This window comes from Mirounga angustirostris, unplaced genomic scaffold (assembly GCF_029215605.1).
Source record: "Mirounga angustirostris isolate CCGP_5_RB_7025 unplaced genomic scaffold, mMirAng1.0.hap1 SCAF_7, whole genome shotgun sequence".
NCBI lineage: Eukaryota > Metazoa > Chordata > Mammalia > Carnivora > Phocidae > Mirounga > Mirounga angustirostris.
In genome coordinates, this window is record NW_026991715.1 from 94,342,466 (window position 1) to 94,359,175 (window position 16,710).

Here is a 16,710-nt window from a genome sequence, read left to right on the forward strand (position 1 = left end):
TCTCCTCTCATTCTCTTTACGCCCACTGCACTGAAAATGGCTCTTTTCGGGATTCTCAATGACCTGTTTGTTGCCAAATGTCAACTTTTAATCCTTATTTTACTTGATTCACGAACAGCTTTTGACACAGTTGATTACCTCTTCTTCTTTGTCTTCCAAGACACACACTCCTGATCTTCTCTTAACTTCAGTGCTTGTTCCTTCTCACTTTCCTTTGCCAGTTCCTCCTCTTTTCCTTTACCCGTAACACTGGAGCACCCCAGGACTCAAATCTAAGTCTTCTATATTTATATTCACCCACCACATAGGCGATTTTACCTACTTTTGCAGCTTTAAATACCACCTCAAAGCCAATGACTTCCACATTTGTTTCTCTAGATTGGACCTAACTTCCAAACCTCCGACTTGTATACCAACTCTGTATTTCAAATCCCCACTGGGATGTCTAATCAACATCTCAAATTGAACATGACCAAAATGGAACTTTTGATCCCCCTCACATGCAACTCAGTTAGTGGTAACTTCATCTTTCCATTTGTTCATGCTAAAATTCCTTGACTACATTATTTCTCTCATACCATATTTCCAATCCATCAAGAAATTTGACTTGCTTTACCTTCAAAATATACTCAAAATCTAACCACTTCTCACCATTCTATCATCTTGTCAAAGCCAGTATCAAATCATGTTACTCCTCTGCTCAAAACATTCTAAAGTTGCTCTTTTCACTTGGAGTTAAAGTCAAAGTCCTGGTAATTGTTTACAGGGATGACATTACACGAAATTGCTCTTGTTATAACTTCCCCTTTTGTTCATTTTGCTCCAGCCGCTGATCTCTTTGCTGTTCTTCAGATATGCCGGGTACACTGTTGCCTCAGGATCTTAAAACTTGGTATTCTGTCAGCCTAGAATACTCTTCACAGAGATACCCACATGACTAACTCCCTCATTTACTCCAAGTCTTTGCTCAGATGTCACCTTCTCAATGAGGTTTACCTCTATCACTTCACTTAATTTACTGTAACATGTTTTCCAATCCCTGGTACTTCTAATGTTCTTTCTCCTGACTTTCTTTCGTTCATTGCACTTATTACCTCCTAACATACTAAGTAACCTCTTTTTCAGTTTTGCTCACTGATGTATCCAAAGAGTCAAGGACAGTGCCTGCTGCTCCCAATGTACATCTGTTGAATGAATGAAGCTCACAAAGCTAAATGTACGAAGTTGTTTACTGAAACAAAGTGCAGGATAGATATAAAAAATTACATTTATCAAAAGGTGAATAAATAAATTATAGTATGACCATACAATGTAATATTTTACAGCTATTTAAGAAGATATGGTAAAGATGCCTGGCTGGCTCAGTCGGGGCAGTGTGCGACTCTCGATCTCGGGGTTGTGAGTTTGAGCGCCACAGTGGGTGTAGAGATTACTTAAATAAATAAACTTAAAAAAACTTAAAAAAAAGATATGGTAGATTTATATATATATATATATATTTTTTTTTTAAAGATTTTATTTATTTATTTATTTATTTGACAGAGAGAGACACAGCGAGAGAGAGGGAACACAAGCAGGGGGAGTGCGAGAGCGAGAAGCAGGCTTCCCGCGGAGCAGGGAGCCCATGCGGGGCTCGATCCCAGGACCCTGGGATCATGACCTGAGCCAAAGGCAGACGCTTAACGACTGAGCCACCCAGGCGCCCCAGATTTATATATATTAACATGGAGCAATGACCATGATATAAGTAAAAGAGGCAAACTACATATTAGCAAGTATATTATAATATCACTTTTGAAAAATATATCTATACACACATAAAAAAATATGGAAAAGCACACACTAGACTGTTAATGATGGTTACCTTTGACTGATGAGATAATCCGAATTTTCACTTTCTATTCTGAAATTCTGCAGTTTGCTAACACCACGCTAATGTTTTCTATTCGTAAAATTTCGTAAAAGCTACTGTCTGCTTGAAATAGCATCTTCAAACTTCTGGGCCCTATTCTATTCCTTCAAAAGGTACTTCCTTGTTTGACTCCTCAGTTTGAGTTAGAAACTTCTTCTGGGCTCCCATTGTACTGTGTGCTTCTCAAGCATAAATGTGAGCACAACGCATCCTAAGTCTTCGTTTATTTGACTGAATCCCCTGCTGGACTCAAGTTCCTCAAGAGAAGAATCAGTAAGATTCTTTTTTGTGTGTCTTATTTCTTTTCCTATCCCTTGTAACTCTCACAGTTATCAGACACATAGTAAATCCTCAATAAATTCTAGCTGCCTGGATGAAAGAATCCACTGAACTCCACACACTTGTTTGGAGATCACCCTCACTTATTTGACAGCTTATTCAGTATTTTCTGCTTGTGTGCAAAGAGGAGCCAAGTCCAACATGAATGGATCTGCCGTGGAACGTGTTCCTCAAGGTCTTGCTTTTGTAAGCCACCTGATCCTGGTGCTGGGATCCTCAAGGAGTTGATCATTCCATTGCCTTCAGAAGACTTTTGTGAGCTTTACTGTACTACTTTGTCACTCTATGTCCCCAACCAAGTACAAGGCCACGTACGTGGTTCCTGGATAGTTTGTTTTCCAGAACTGTTATTTCCTGGTGATATTTTTGAAGTCTCTAATTATTTCAGGACCAAAGTACTCTTCAACTATCTTTTTGTAATCACTCAAACATAAATATACAATCATAATCCTTCATTCTTACAACGTTTCTAATAGTACATGCCAGTAATTTTCAAGGTCTTTAAGAAAAAAACTTTTCAAAAGGTGATCCCCTTTACAAACAAACCTAGCACAACTACATAGCTGGACACAGAAGGCATAGGAGACATAGGAGGACATGGGAGGACACAGAAGAGCAGCATTATTGCCAAAGTCCTCCCTGTTCTGCACCACCCCAATCACTGACTGCCCAAACAAGGTTCTGGTCAAGGTGGCAGGAGGGTGCTTTCCTCCCTGCTATCTGGAGAGCCTCGATGGTACTTACAAGGATCTCTTGGGCTCTGCAAAATCCAGCTGGAAAGCCACTAGTCTGTTTTCTAGGTCACAATAAGTAACAGTGACTTGTACATTGCTTTACAAATCCGTTTTAAGGATATAATTAAGTCATACCTTAAATGCATCTGGAGCATATATACTGCTTAAAGAACCCTGATATAAATTCTTTTTTGTAGTGAATAATCCTAACTGTTCCATCCATTTTCAAAGTTTAGATTTTCGCACACTGAGCTTTTTTTTTTTTTTTAAGATTTTATTTATTTGGGAGAGAGAGAATGAGGGACAGAGAGCATGAGAGGGAGGAGGGTCAGAGGGAGAAGGAGACTCCCTGCTGAGCAGGGAGCCTGACGTGGGACTCGATCCCGGGACTCCAGGATCATGACCTGAGCCGAAGGCAGCCACCCAACCAACTGAGCCACCCAGGCGCCCCACACTGAGCTTTCTTAAATCAGGTTATCTAAGGAAGGAATAAAAGCAGTTCCATTTTGGCTAGTCTTATGAGAATAATCACTATTTCTCCCTTCTGTGCACTCTTCAACCAATAGATGTCACTAAAGATACCAGTACCCAGAGGCTAAGGGAAGAAGAGATTAGACAAATGGAAATTGAGCATAAAAAACATCCAGTTCTTAAAACTGAGAAGTCGGCTTCCAAAGTAATAACATTTATTACACTGCATGCAACATTTTAACCAAAAATTTAAGAAAGAAATTTCTTTTATTAAGTTGCTCAGGCTGAATGGATCACAGCACTAAGTTTTGAAATACATGTTCTTGAAGCAATTTAAAACTCATTAGAAATAATAGGCTTGGGCTAGTAGAAAATGTGGTAAAATTTAATCCTCATCCAAATGTTACCTGGGCTGTACAAACAGGAAATTGTTTTGTGCTACTGTGGCTGACCTCCTTGCTGACCCTGAGCTGTAACGGCGAGAACGGCTGAGAGCTGAAGCAAAATTAAAAACTTACATCAAAGTATATCATGACAGAATGCAGATAAATAAAACAGCATATCAAAAGTATTATTTTTCTGCCAGTCTCACTGAGCAGCAAGGTAGAGGTGTTCCACAAAATATGCAACAAATCAGGTGCTAATGAAAAAGAGTCCTCCCTGTTCTGCACCACCCCAATCACTGACTGCCCAAACACTGCCCATGAGACGTGAGCAGAGAAGAAATCCAGTGAAGATGGGGACAGAAGGAATCACAGAATGTTCTGGCCTCTTTCCTCCATGGGTTTCCCCTCCCTTCCACTTGGCTTACCAAAGAAATAAATAATGCTGCTCTTCTGTGTCCTCCCAGTCATGCTCTCCCTTATCTTCCAGCCTCCTGGATGGTGACCACATGATCTCCCTCCATGAGCATATTACAGTCTCCAGAGGTAAAAGCATGGGTAATAAAGCATTACAGGGGGTGAAGATAGATCAAATCAGCTTGGCTGATGGGGGCCAGCATGGGAATCAGTGAAGGGCAAAAGATATTTTTCTATCATTCTATGTAAAGTGCATGTGTTGAAGTCAGGGCTGACAAAGTTGAAGGACATTTTCCCACGGAGCCTTTGGTTTCCCTTAAGTTTTAGGATAGAAATCACCATACTTTAAAGAACTGTGCTTCCTCATAAACACCCAAGGCACAATCTTCCTGTGGCAACTCCCAAGTGGCAATAAGGACTATGGAGGAGTCCTACAGGACTATTGTTTGAAGTTATACAGACTGAATGAAATTTGAATTCAACTACTTGGTAGCTATGCAATCTTTGGCAAGTTTCTTAATCTCTGTGAGCTTCGATTTCTTCATCACAGTCATCACAAAAGCTAACTGGTCTAAGAGCTTGCCATGCACTATTGAACTGAATCCTCGTAACCACCTTATGAAGTAGGTATTCTTTTCTCCGTCTAACAGGGAACTGAAGCAAGAAAGGCTAAGCAACTTATCCAAGGCAAAATGAGTACTGAGTGGCAGAAAAATACCCACCTTGAGGATCTGATAGGCTAATGAATGATAAATGGTCTAGTGTAGGAGCAGGCATGTAATAGCTAATTAAAAAATAAAAGCTACCATTATTATTAGTCCAAGCCAAGGTGCAGAGCCTTGCTTTAATGCCCTAGTTTTTCTTTAGGGTAAGAAAATGTACTGGCTTTCCTTCTCAAGAATGCTTTGAAGGTTTTTTCTCTTTTCTGCTTCACCTCCTTTCTCTTCTTCCCACTCTTCCTCTCTCTCCTGTCTGCTCCTCCTCTTCTTCTTCCAATGTAATCCTCACATAGTTAAGTTTCTCAGCTTTTGCTGCAATGCCTTGCCTATGTCAGACAACGTGACAGAGGACTGGGTAGCTTCTGAAGCCGATAGATTTGGCATTATTCTGAGATTGTTCTTGGTGTCACTTGCTGGACATACATTCTGTCCTAGAGGTCCAGTAACACTGGACGAGAAAGTCACTGCTCTTATCAGTCCTAATGTAATAGTGAATAAGCCCCAAAGGAAAAATTACACTTAGTGAAAGAAACTGGATTGAGAAAAAGAAGGAAAGATACAATTGTGATTGATAACAGAAATCTGACATTTCCACAGTTAAAGCTCTATCAACTACTAAGCAATTCTTATACGAACATTGTTTCCTAATAAGAAATATTATTTCCTTTTTAAAAGCGAGGAAATAGAAGCGAAGCACTTATTATAGGCAGAAGGAAGCAGGGCGGTGTGGTCCCAGCCAAGAGTAGAACCAAAAAGTGATGTGGTCAGTGAAACCCTGTCCAAAGAAGGCTGGTTCTGTGAGTCTAAGAGAACGGCTTTGGATCAAGGAGATGCATGTTCGCCGAAAGCCATTCCATGTCACACCCTGTGCCAAGCCCTTTACCCAGAGTAGCTCACTTAACCACCTCTTCTAAGTAGACGAGTAGGTCAGTAGGTAGTCATTATTCCTATTTTCGTGTATGAGAAAACAAGGCCCAAAGAAGTATGGTGTCTTGGCTGATGGGCATGGAGTTGATAAGGGTTGGTACTATGATTGGTACTCAGAGCTTTTAATCTTCAAAAACTATGCTTTTTCTTTTTTTTTTTTTTTAAAGATTTTATTTATTCATTTGAGAGAGAATGAGATAGAGAGAGAGCATGAGAAGGGGGAGGGTCAGAGGGAGAAGCAGACTCCCTGCCGAGCAGGGAGCCCGATGTGGGACTCGATCCCGGGACTCCAGGATCATGACCTGAGCCGAAGGCAGTCGCTTAACCAACTGAGTCACCCAGGCGCCCTTTTTCGTTTTTTTAAGTAGGCTCCATTCCCAGTGTGGTGCCCAGTGTGGGACTTGAATTCATGACTCTGAGATCAAGACCTGAGCTGACATCAAGAGTTGGATTCTTAACCAACTAAGCCACCTAGGTGTCCCCAAAACTATGCTTTTTCTAAGATACCATTTTGGAAAATGGTCCAGACATTTATCTTTGGTAAAACAATGAAAGGAGTTAGATACACACTGGAAGTACAGCAAACTGCATTGAGAATATTTGAGAAGGGGTCAATTTTTACCTTTAGGAGGCAAAGCATTTCTACTTTATATGATTCTAAAGTGTCTACTTCCAACAGATAAAAAAAATTGTGACAATGTAGTTGCTGGTACAGATGAATATAGGAGAGTGAAAGTTTACTGCCTTAAATAGGTGCTTTCTGGAGTTTTCATACACTTACAATCTCAAACTCTAAAAATCAAATGCACCATTAAGACTAAGCACTTTTAACAGAGGCCTACAATGCATATAGATTATCATCCCAGAATGGGTTTTGAAGTGAAAACAATTTTTATTTTTCTGCCTTTTTAAAAAAACAAAACAAAACAAAACAGGCTTTTACTTTTAAAAAGGTGATACACTTTTAGTGGTTTTTCTTATACATATGTGTGGACACACTCACACACACACAGACACTTAAAGAGGCTTTACAAAATTTTGCAAAATCTGTTTCAAGGTGCTCAAAAAGAAATATGAAAATTACAGGTAATTTTTGAGACCAAATGTACTCAGAGTTGGCTACTGATTTGGAAAAGTAAGAACCAACAGGCAAAACAGAGAAGAAGAGGAGAGGACACAGGGAACCATCTCTCAAGAAGAGCACCGCATAGAGCCCAGCCTGGAGGCAGCATTCATGGGGCAAAGTAGAACAGAGGATTCTTATCCATCCTCCCCCCATGCCCAGGCTCCATAAAGATCTCAGAGAGTTGAGAATTTCATTGATGAAGCTGTCAGAATTGGCAAGTATTAGGGTTTATGGTAGTTTTAAGGTTCAACTGTAACCGCTAACCGAATTTTTTGACAATAATTGAATAGGACCAGCTTTACTATAGAACTCTGATTCTAAGGGTGCAGTGCCCAAAAACTCACTGTAATAAAATATTTACTGCTCTTTAGCAGGATATTTTTCCAAAATTCAGTGCTGGTGACATACTGGTCTCAGCATTCCTTGATTCACAGTAGCAAATTCCCTGATGTAACTTTTGGCAATTTTGAATAGGCTCTAACTTTTCAGTATTCTATCTAGTGTATTCCCTTTGCTCACTGACACTGCAATTTTATCCAAAGGAAATTCATCAAGTTGTTCAGGCATGATTTGTAGTCAAAGGCGTGCTGCTTACTTACTTTCGATGCCAGTAGGATAGCTCTGGCTTTCTGCACTCCTATTACCCACTTCACAAATTCATACAGATAGGAAGGTTCAAAAGAACAAAATAACTAACATCTTTCTTTTCTCCGAAGAGATAAAGTTATATTGCTGAGACAAATACGGAAAAAGATACTCACCATAAGTGCAAATCATTTTACTAGCTTCTCTGAAGAGAAGAATTCCATTAGGAGATGATACATCAAAATTCAAACGCTGGGATCTAAGAAATACAGCCAAAAATCAGACTCTATATGTAGATAAAGAAACCAGATGTAGATTTAAAGTGCCTACCATTTTCATTTATTAGAAGTAGCAGCAGTACGACTATCCCCTTTTTAAAAAGATTTATTTATTTATTTGAGAGAGAGCACGTGTATGCGAGCGTGAGTGGGGGAGGGGCAGAGGGAGAGAATCTCAAGCAGACTCCCTGTTGAGTACAGAGCCCGAGGTGGGCTTGATCTCACAACCCATGAGATCGTGACCTGGGCGGAAACCAAGAGTCAGATGCTTAACTGACTGAGCCATCTAGGCGCCCCTACAATGATCCTTTTTTTAAAATGGCATTCCATTAAACAAGTGTTGATAAAATATGTATGCTGATTTCTCATTATAAAGACAGGACAATTAAGAAGAGTTAATTTCATTCATTTGCTGATTAAAGGATTCACTTTTATCTATCAAAACAATATCTTGACATCCTATATTGCAGACCTCTTACTCTCTTCTCTTTTCATGCAAAGTGGTTGATAGATAGTACATAACAAAATCCAGGTGTGTATATTTAAGTTTATATAAATACCTGGATAGAGGTTTACATTTGCAATCTCCTGAGTGCCCCATACATATTTTTAAAACAAATTCTCAAGTGATGGATAGAAGATCTAGGTACTTTTAATACTGTTCATATGCATAATGAATCACCTGAAACTTCAAGCATATTTCAAATACATTAAATTCCAGTCAGACTACAGTTTCCATTGTACATAGCTCAGATCAAGAGAAAGAAGTCCTAGAAGTTCTAAATGAGAACAATTCTACTTCTCTGGTTCCTGACAGGTGGGGGAACAGTATGAACAGGACAAAGGACGGATATGCCATTATAACATAATATTTGCTTTTTAAACATCAGTTTGGCTTTAGCTGGTTCTGATATGCCTGGTGTCTGTGCTTTCAAGAAATAATGGTATATATTTTTAAAGGACTAGCAAAAAATATGAAACCAGGTCCTAGCAAAGAGATACCAAAAAAGCAAAGATACTTGCTAAAGTCCTTTTGCCAGGAATGATGAATTGTTGCTTCTCCATGCTTTTTCAAAATGCTTTAGAATAAGGTGCAATGATAACTTATTAGAAATATTGTGAACCTTTTGATTGTTGGCATAAAATTATTGACTAAAGAAAAGAAATGTACATACATAATTCACATTAGATTCTGGAGAAATATAGACAAGATAACATTTTCTGAGGTTACAGATTTTCACTAGGTACTTCTTATATGATAATTGTGCTAGATATATATGAATCATTTGCCTACGGCAGGTATAAAATATAATATATAATGGAATGATTTTTTCATTTAGTATTAAATGTTATATCAGCAATATATAATATCAATTATTTGGTTGAAAACATCATAATTTCATAAAAACAAATTTCTAATATGAAATACATAGCTACCCTTATCTAAGATACATACGAGAATAGTTTTTAAAAAACAAACAGCCTTAAAAAGAGTAATACTCACATTTCTTTATTTGACAGGTCTTTTCCCACCTCTTGTTTAATAGATTTTAAATTATTACTGTGAAAAACCCAGCATGAGAGCTAAATTACAGCTGCAGTCCATACTCCTTCTCTGTCTGGATATCTCCCTTCCAACACACAGTTTACAAAGAGGAACTGATGAAATAGGATGGCTATGTGACAGGTAATTTGGTGTGAAGCCACATTCATAATGACATATTTTAAAGAGGTAAAACCAATTAGCTTTTTGCAGTTTTTCTCTTTTAGCTACATCTTTGTTAACATTTACATGCAGAGTATTTGAATCTCTGCTGGTTTGTGCAAATTATAAGGTCAACTAGGCAATTTTTTCTTTATTTTTAAGTTTTTAGGCAATTTTTAAGAAGTGTTGTAGCTGTAAAAAAAAAGAAGTGTTGTAGTTGCTATTTATGCTATTTTTCACTCTTAAAATTTTTTTATTGAAGTATAATTAACAGACAGTGTCATATTAGTTTCAGAACCACCATGAGATTATAGCTTACACCTGTTACAATGGCTAGAGTCAAAAAGACAAGAAATAACAAGTGTTGGCGAGAATGTGGAGAAAAAGGAACCCTTGTGCACTGTTGATGGAATGCAAAATGGTGCAGCCACTGTGAAAAGTGGTATGGAGGGTGCTCAAAAAACTAAAACTAGAACTACCAGATGATCCAGCAGTTCCACTACTGGGCATTTACGTTCCCTCTCCCAAATGAAAACAGTAATTCGAAAAGATATAGGCACCCCTGTTTATTGTCATAGCAATTTAAATGAAAACGTTGAGCACACAAATCATCCACATACATGCATACTGCCAAAGAGGAAGAAGGATAACTTAGAAGTCAAAGCAGGGACAATCCCGGGGGCTCCTGAGACAAACTATGAGTCCATGAACTGCTCTGGGACTCAGTTCCCTTCTTCATAAAGAAAGCAGCTCAACTCGGAGACCTCTAAACTTCTTTTCTGCCTTAAAAGTCTACAGAATTCAGCTAAGCCCTGAAACGGTAAAAATAGCTGCCCTTCCTCCATTTGTGCTTTGAATATTTTAAATAATGGTGGTGGTAGTCTTCCACCTCACACACCTAAGTTCTTTCTCCCAAGGGGTCTCAACCTTATGTCTCTAATTTTATTGCTTTCACCAGTTATTTTAAACCTTCTGGTTCCTGAGTTCTTGCTAAGCCTTAAATATACACATAGCAGGCAGGAAAATCTGACCTCTGGAGATGCTGCCAAATAGCGATTTTTTTTTTCTCTCCCAGTGCACTTCTTACCTATTTTGCATCAGTTCTGCCATAAGTTTTAAGATGGGAGTGGTACATGCTGGCTCTCCATACCACCGCTCGATCGTCCTCTGAAGAATGGGAAGATATGTGGGGTACCTTTTAAAAAGCCTGTTAAAGAACTTAAGGGTCAAAAGAAATATTGTTCCTGAAAATTAGTGGCACTTAAAAAGCAAAAAAGGAATCCACATTTGCTCTATGTTTAGTATACAATGGCAATTTTATAAATTGCTCTCCCTAACCTGCACAGCTGTACATTTCTGGGGGGACTGTAAATGATTTGCTCTTCTTTGTAACATATCCCATACATTATGTTCCTTCATTCTTGGTACACACTATAAATAAAAGACACACCCCAAAAGTATCATGTAAGTAACACATTTAAAGAATTGTGCTTAATACTGTAGGAAAGGAAGAGAAATTTAATGAGGATAAAGATATATTTGAATTGTTAATACCAGTTTCTTGGGCATTAAACTACTTAAGAAAAAAATGTTTATTATGAAATTTTGAAAATACATAAAAGTAGAGGGAAATAGTAATAATAACCCTCATACATCTATCTTTCAGCTTAGAAACTGCCTATTCTCTTTTTGTTTTTTTAAGTTGTTGACTTGCTCTGCTTGGTCCCACTGCAGTTGATCCAGGGAACACTGGAGATGTTAGCTTGAAGAAAAGCTTCGGGTAACTTTTAATATACTCAGGGTCAGCTAAAAGGTAGTCCCATGTACACCCAAGGAGAAATTCTCACACGTCCTCATCAATAGTAAGAAGTGTATGCCTCTGATAAGTCAATGGCGGAGACCATCGGAACCTGGAAAACCTGCCTCACTGCCACTGGCCCTTTAAGCCATAACTGACCTCCTCCTTGACAAATGGACACATAAATAGAAAATTAAGGCCTAAAACTGCAGCAGAAAAAAAACTCTTGCTGTGCCACTCCTTCCTTTCCTTTTTCTTTTCCTATTCTCTAGGTCTCTCTCTTTCTGATGTTTTCCAATGTACTTGTCTTTTTGTTTCAATGAAAGTGCTGAACTGAATCACTTAATGGCGTTCCTTCCCTGTGTGGTATGGGTAGAGATCTCCATGGTGAAAAAGATCACTATTTTTTCCCCTGTTCTTAGAATATATTTCATATTCCTTAGGATAGCATACAAGGATCTTTAAGACCCAGTCCTGCATACCTCCAGATTCATCTCTTTGTACTCCTGCCCTATCCATGGTTCAGCTGTTCTTAATTCTCTGCAAATCCACAGATGCCAACTCTCTTGTCTCCATTCCTCTACATTCGGCTTCTTCTGCTTTAACCCATTCCTCTTTCAACCTAGCTCAAGTTCACTTCCCCTGGGATGGTGAAACTTTGTCTCGTTTGCCAAAAGGCATCAATCTCTTCCTCATCTACGTTCAATGAGCACTCTGACCCCGTATCTCTTAACAACAGATTCTACTAGGGTTGCTTGCTTGTGTTATCTGCCTGCCCTATTAGAAAGTGAGTTTCTAAAGGGCAGACTGTGCTTCCCTACCATGCCCCCCGCTATTGCTATTTGTCCCTCAGAAGCCTCCCTGGCCTCCCCCTCCCCTAAGACTTGGTTAGGTATGTTTCCTATGTATGGCTATGGTACCCTGTGCTAGCTAGTGCTTTTGTATTTCTTTATCTCTCCTATTCTATTATACACTTCTTGAGGGCAGGACCAAGGCACTTGCTGTACACATGGACCTGGCGCAAAGTTGATTCCAATAAATATTTGTTGCTGTAAACTTGTCAACCTTAAAATGAGGTATAGCGTATTCGATTAGAACTATCTATTTATTTCTTCCAATGAAAATAAGCCTTCTAATCCCTTAAGAGTGGCAAGCTCCCTAAAATTGCAAAAGGCAATACTTCGTCTCCCCAGATATACAATGTTAAGTCTCTGTATTTGTATATATTGTATTTGTATATGTTGAAAGAATTTACTTAACAAGTATTTACTGAAGGCCTTTTGTAGAACTATCTATTCATTGTTTTAGACTCTCTGGAGACACCAGTGAACCAAACACTGAAAAATTCCTGCCCTCATGGAATTTATATTCTAATAAGAAAAGACAGAAAATAAATAAAAGACATATATGTTATGTTAGAAAGTACTACAAAGGTTAATAAGGTGGAGAAGGGAGATAAGAAGTGTGTATACATAAGGTTTCAGTTGGATAAAAAGGAAAAAAAAATGAAATCAATGAACTTAATTATTAATTCTATCTTGGCTATTGTCAGATAACTTACTGTTTTTTCCATGTAGTAGGAAATATGCTATTTTCTTTTTTTTTTTTAAAGATTTTATTTATTTATTTGAGACAAAATGAGAGAGAGAGAGAGCACATGAGAGGGAGGAGGGTCAGAGGGAGAAGCAGACTCCCCGCCGAGTAGGGAGCCCGATGCGGGACTCGATCCCGGGACTCCAGGATCATGACCTGAGCCGAAGGCAGTCGCTTAACCAACTGAGCCACCCAGGCGCCCGGAAATATGCTATTTTCAACAGAGCATAGATACTATGTGCTATTTACTGCACTAGGGGTGAGGGATCCAGAGACAAGTAAGGCGTGGCTTTTATTCTTGGGGAATTCATCCTCAAGTGTGAGTGGCTGACATCTAGTAGAGATGCTCTGGGTACCAAAATTCGGAAGCAGTGCCAGAGGAGCACAGGTGAGAAAGGATTCCATCAAGAGATCCCCTGAGCACGAACTTGGTGATCACTGGTGGAAAAGCATTGGAAAGGCTTGTCAGGAAACGGCAAAGACCCAAGTCTCGGAATCTCAGAGTATCCTAGGCCCACGCAAGCCCCTTTGCCAGGCATTCTAAAGGCATCAGGCCCATCCTATTTTTCAGAGCACACTGCATGCACTATGGGAGAAAGCCGGGGGATATGAGGGGATGCTCCCTTTTCTGTGTGGAATGAGAGTCGGGCCAATTCTAATATGCTTCTGACAGAGGTGACTGCCACAGAGAAAATGAGTGATTACTGGGAAGCAGAGTAGAGGCCTACCGAGCAGGGAGGTGAAAAGGGCTTCAGAGCAAGAGTGCCAGACTCAGATTACAGGGTGAGAAGCAGAACCTTCTCTCAGAGTTTAATTTTCCAGGGCCTGTGAGGACTACGTATATATGGAAAGCAGGAAGACAGTGGGAGCCCTTAGGTAGAAGAGGCACAGACCTATTGCTTTCACCTAAACCTTCTTGATGAATTCCTAACGTCTCCATCAGATAAGTGAAAGATCATAAGCATTAATGATGTGACATTGCCTTAATCAGATGCCAAATACAACAAAATGAGAAGTATGGGGTTTCCTTTTTGACAACCACCACCCATCCATCCACCCACCGCAGAGTTAGTTTAACTTACTATGTGCTGGGCCCCAAGAAAACAGAAATGAGTAAAAACGTAATTCTCTCCCCCTGGGATCTCATAGTAGGGGAAGCACAGAAATATCCTAGAAGGCAATAAAGGAGTTTTTCTTAAAACTGTTAGGAGATAGGGGTGTGAGGATGTGATTCCAGAAGAGAAACAGCCTGCCAGTTCACAGCTTATTTTAAAGGTACTCCACGAATGCAAAACAGGTGTACCTTTGTCCACAAAGCCAAATGCTGCTGGAAGTCTCTCCTTTCTCTCCTGTCTAGCAAATGCCTATTCAACTTTCAACACTTTGCCCAACTTTCACTTCCCTGGGAAGCCTACTTTTTTTAATTTTTATTTTTTGGCCCAAAATGCCAATCTCTTCCTCTTACATGTTCATATGGCCCTTTGCATACATCTTTGTGACAACACATTGACTGTTCATTAGTATGTTATACTAGTGAATATTAGTATGTTATATCCACTAGATTGTGAGCTTCTAAAGAGCCGTCCATCTTACTCATTCTGGTAAAAAGCAATCCTTTTATTCATTCCTCAGGCCTGACACATAGTACTTAAAACAATGCTTGCTGAACAGTGATTTTTCAGGTTTACTTTACTACTTGTTTTGTAAGATCCAGGGAAATATCTGCACTTTGACAGAGCCCTTTCTGATTCCCCAGCTAAATGCAATCACTCTATTTGTATCTGTTGTTATGGCACTCATCACCTTCTATATTTTATTACAGTCATTTATGTAGGTATCTAACAGACTCTATTTAATTACAAGCTCATTTTGGGATAGGATTTGAGTCTAAGTAATCTACATCCCTCATGAAACCTAGCACAGTCCTTAGCCAAATTTGCTGAATAAGTGAGCAAATGGGATTCATTTGTCTCATCCCATATCAAGGAGAGGAACTAACAACAGTGGTGGAGTATTTACTTTGTGTCAGACATTATAGTGGGCCCTTTATAGATGTCAGTTCACTCACTTTTTACACTATACCTGTGAGACAGGTATGATTAACCCTGTTTTGTGGAAGAGAAAACTGATTCTGAGACAGTAAGGAAGTTCCCCAAGGCCCCACAGGTTAAGTGGTGAAGCCAGGACTGGAATCCACGACTGTTTTATTCTGAGGTTTGTGCCCTTCTATATCCCTCCACATGGTCTTGTCTTTGTATGATGTGTTTATGCATACTAATAAACAGCACTCATGACCTGACTGAAAACCAGTGGACTCAGAGATCAGGTTATGACGATCATACACTTTCCTTTTTCTTCTCTTTTTTTTCCAATTGCCGTCTGGATTTTTGACACTCAGCAGTCTAAGTATGATCTGGGAAAAGTCTAAACAAGGTGACTAAATGCACTACAAGGTAAGGTGCTTTTATATTGTCGTGTTCTCACTATAGGGGCAAAGAAGTGTATCAACGATTCTTCAATTCTCCAGGAACAGAACAATTTATCAACATGTTTGCTATGTAGTTGCAGGCAATTTGGTTTTGGAAGGACAGTGATAAGCAATGCAGTTCGTGTAGCAGTTAATGCAGTCAGTGTTTACAGAAATGTTTTTGAATTAAATAGCTAACCACTAAAATAGCATTTTATCAAATAATCGTCATAAATAAAATGCATTTTGACTTTAAGATGACATATGCTCTTACAGGACATTTCTTCTGCATGCTAAGGACTGTATAACAAATTAAAGAACACACATTTGTGTGGATAAAAAGCAAAAATAAACTTTCCCCAGCAGTAATGTGGGAATCATCACTGACGGTTTGACATATCAATATTTCAGGAAGAATAAATGACTTTCATATCCATGTTTGTTGTTTTTTTTTTTTTTACCATATACTTATTCATTTTTACTTTACTAGAATACTTTGAAAAGAATCTATACCTTATCACCTGAAACTGCTTAAAGTATTTCAAAATATTTTAATAAAGCTTTTTGAATTATCAAATAATGTAACTTTTAAACAAATTTTACTATTATTATAAATATTTGCTCTTCATCCCTTGCCCAAAGGAAAACTATAAATCTTGTCTCAACTGAATGAACACCATTTATCATATTCATTTTGTTGTCAATACAATTATGAAAAGCCTTTGGCCTTTTCCCAAGGAAGCTGATTTGCTACTGAAACTCAATTATTATAAGCAAAGCCGGTACCAAGCCATCCTGTTCGGCAATCTAACATAGCTTCCTGCATAACTAACACTTCGCCCTCCACCACTGACCCTAATAACATCAACATCTATGGTCACATGGAGGAGACAATAGTTTCCAGTTCAAAACAAAACATTGAGTCCCAAGGCCTTCCATTTGCTATTGTCGCTATTGTCTGCCATCTGCTGGACAAAAGTTTCATTTCAGCTAGGTGCCCAAAAGACGAAGCTTAGGGAGGAAATGGAAAACAGACTTAATTAAAAACTTCAATTATAATATGTTCTATGAATTTTAGGCAGTATCAATTATGGCAGATATTTATATTCTTTGACACTGAGGGGAAAGGTTCTGGACTTGATTCTTGGTTGGAACTGTTGAGGAGGGAAACATGAAACATTAATTGCTGGACTAGGCCTGGAGTTACAGCTTGGTTTCAAGATCACCATCAATTTTAAAGTGCCAAAACTAGGTTT

The 16,710-nt window shown here is 38.8% G+C and overlaps 1 protein-coding gene across 8 annotated transcripts in view; it reads right to left on the reverse strand.

Moving 5' to 3' along the window:
* RANBP17 (RAN binding protein 17) overlaps positions 1-16,710 on the reverse strand; it is a 323,809-nt gene that overhangs the window by 47,100 nt on the left and 259,999 nt on the right. For all 8 annotated transcript variants that reach the window (XR_010413224.1, XM_064596582.1, XM_064596579.1 and 5 more), the window contains 2 exons: positions 10,684-10,791; positions 7,790-7,872 (listed from right to left, as the gene is read on the reverse strand). Coding sequence is in view for 7 of the 8 variants with exons in the window: in XM_064596582.1 (XP_064452652.1) it covers positions 7,790-7,872; positions 10,684-10,791 (191 nt within the window). In the remaining variant the exon portion in view is untranslated. The remainder of the gene's footprint in view (positions 1-7,789; positions 7,873-10,683; positions 10,792-16,710) is intronic.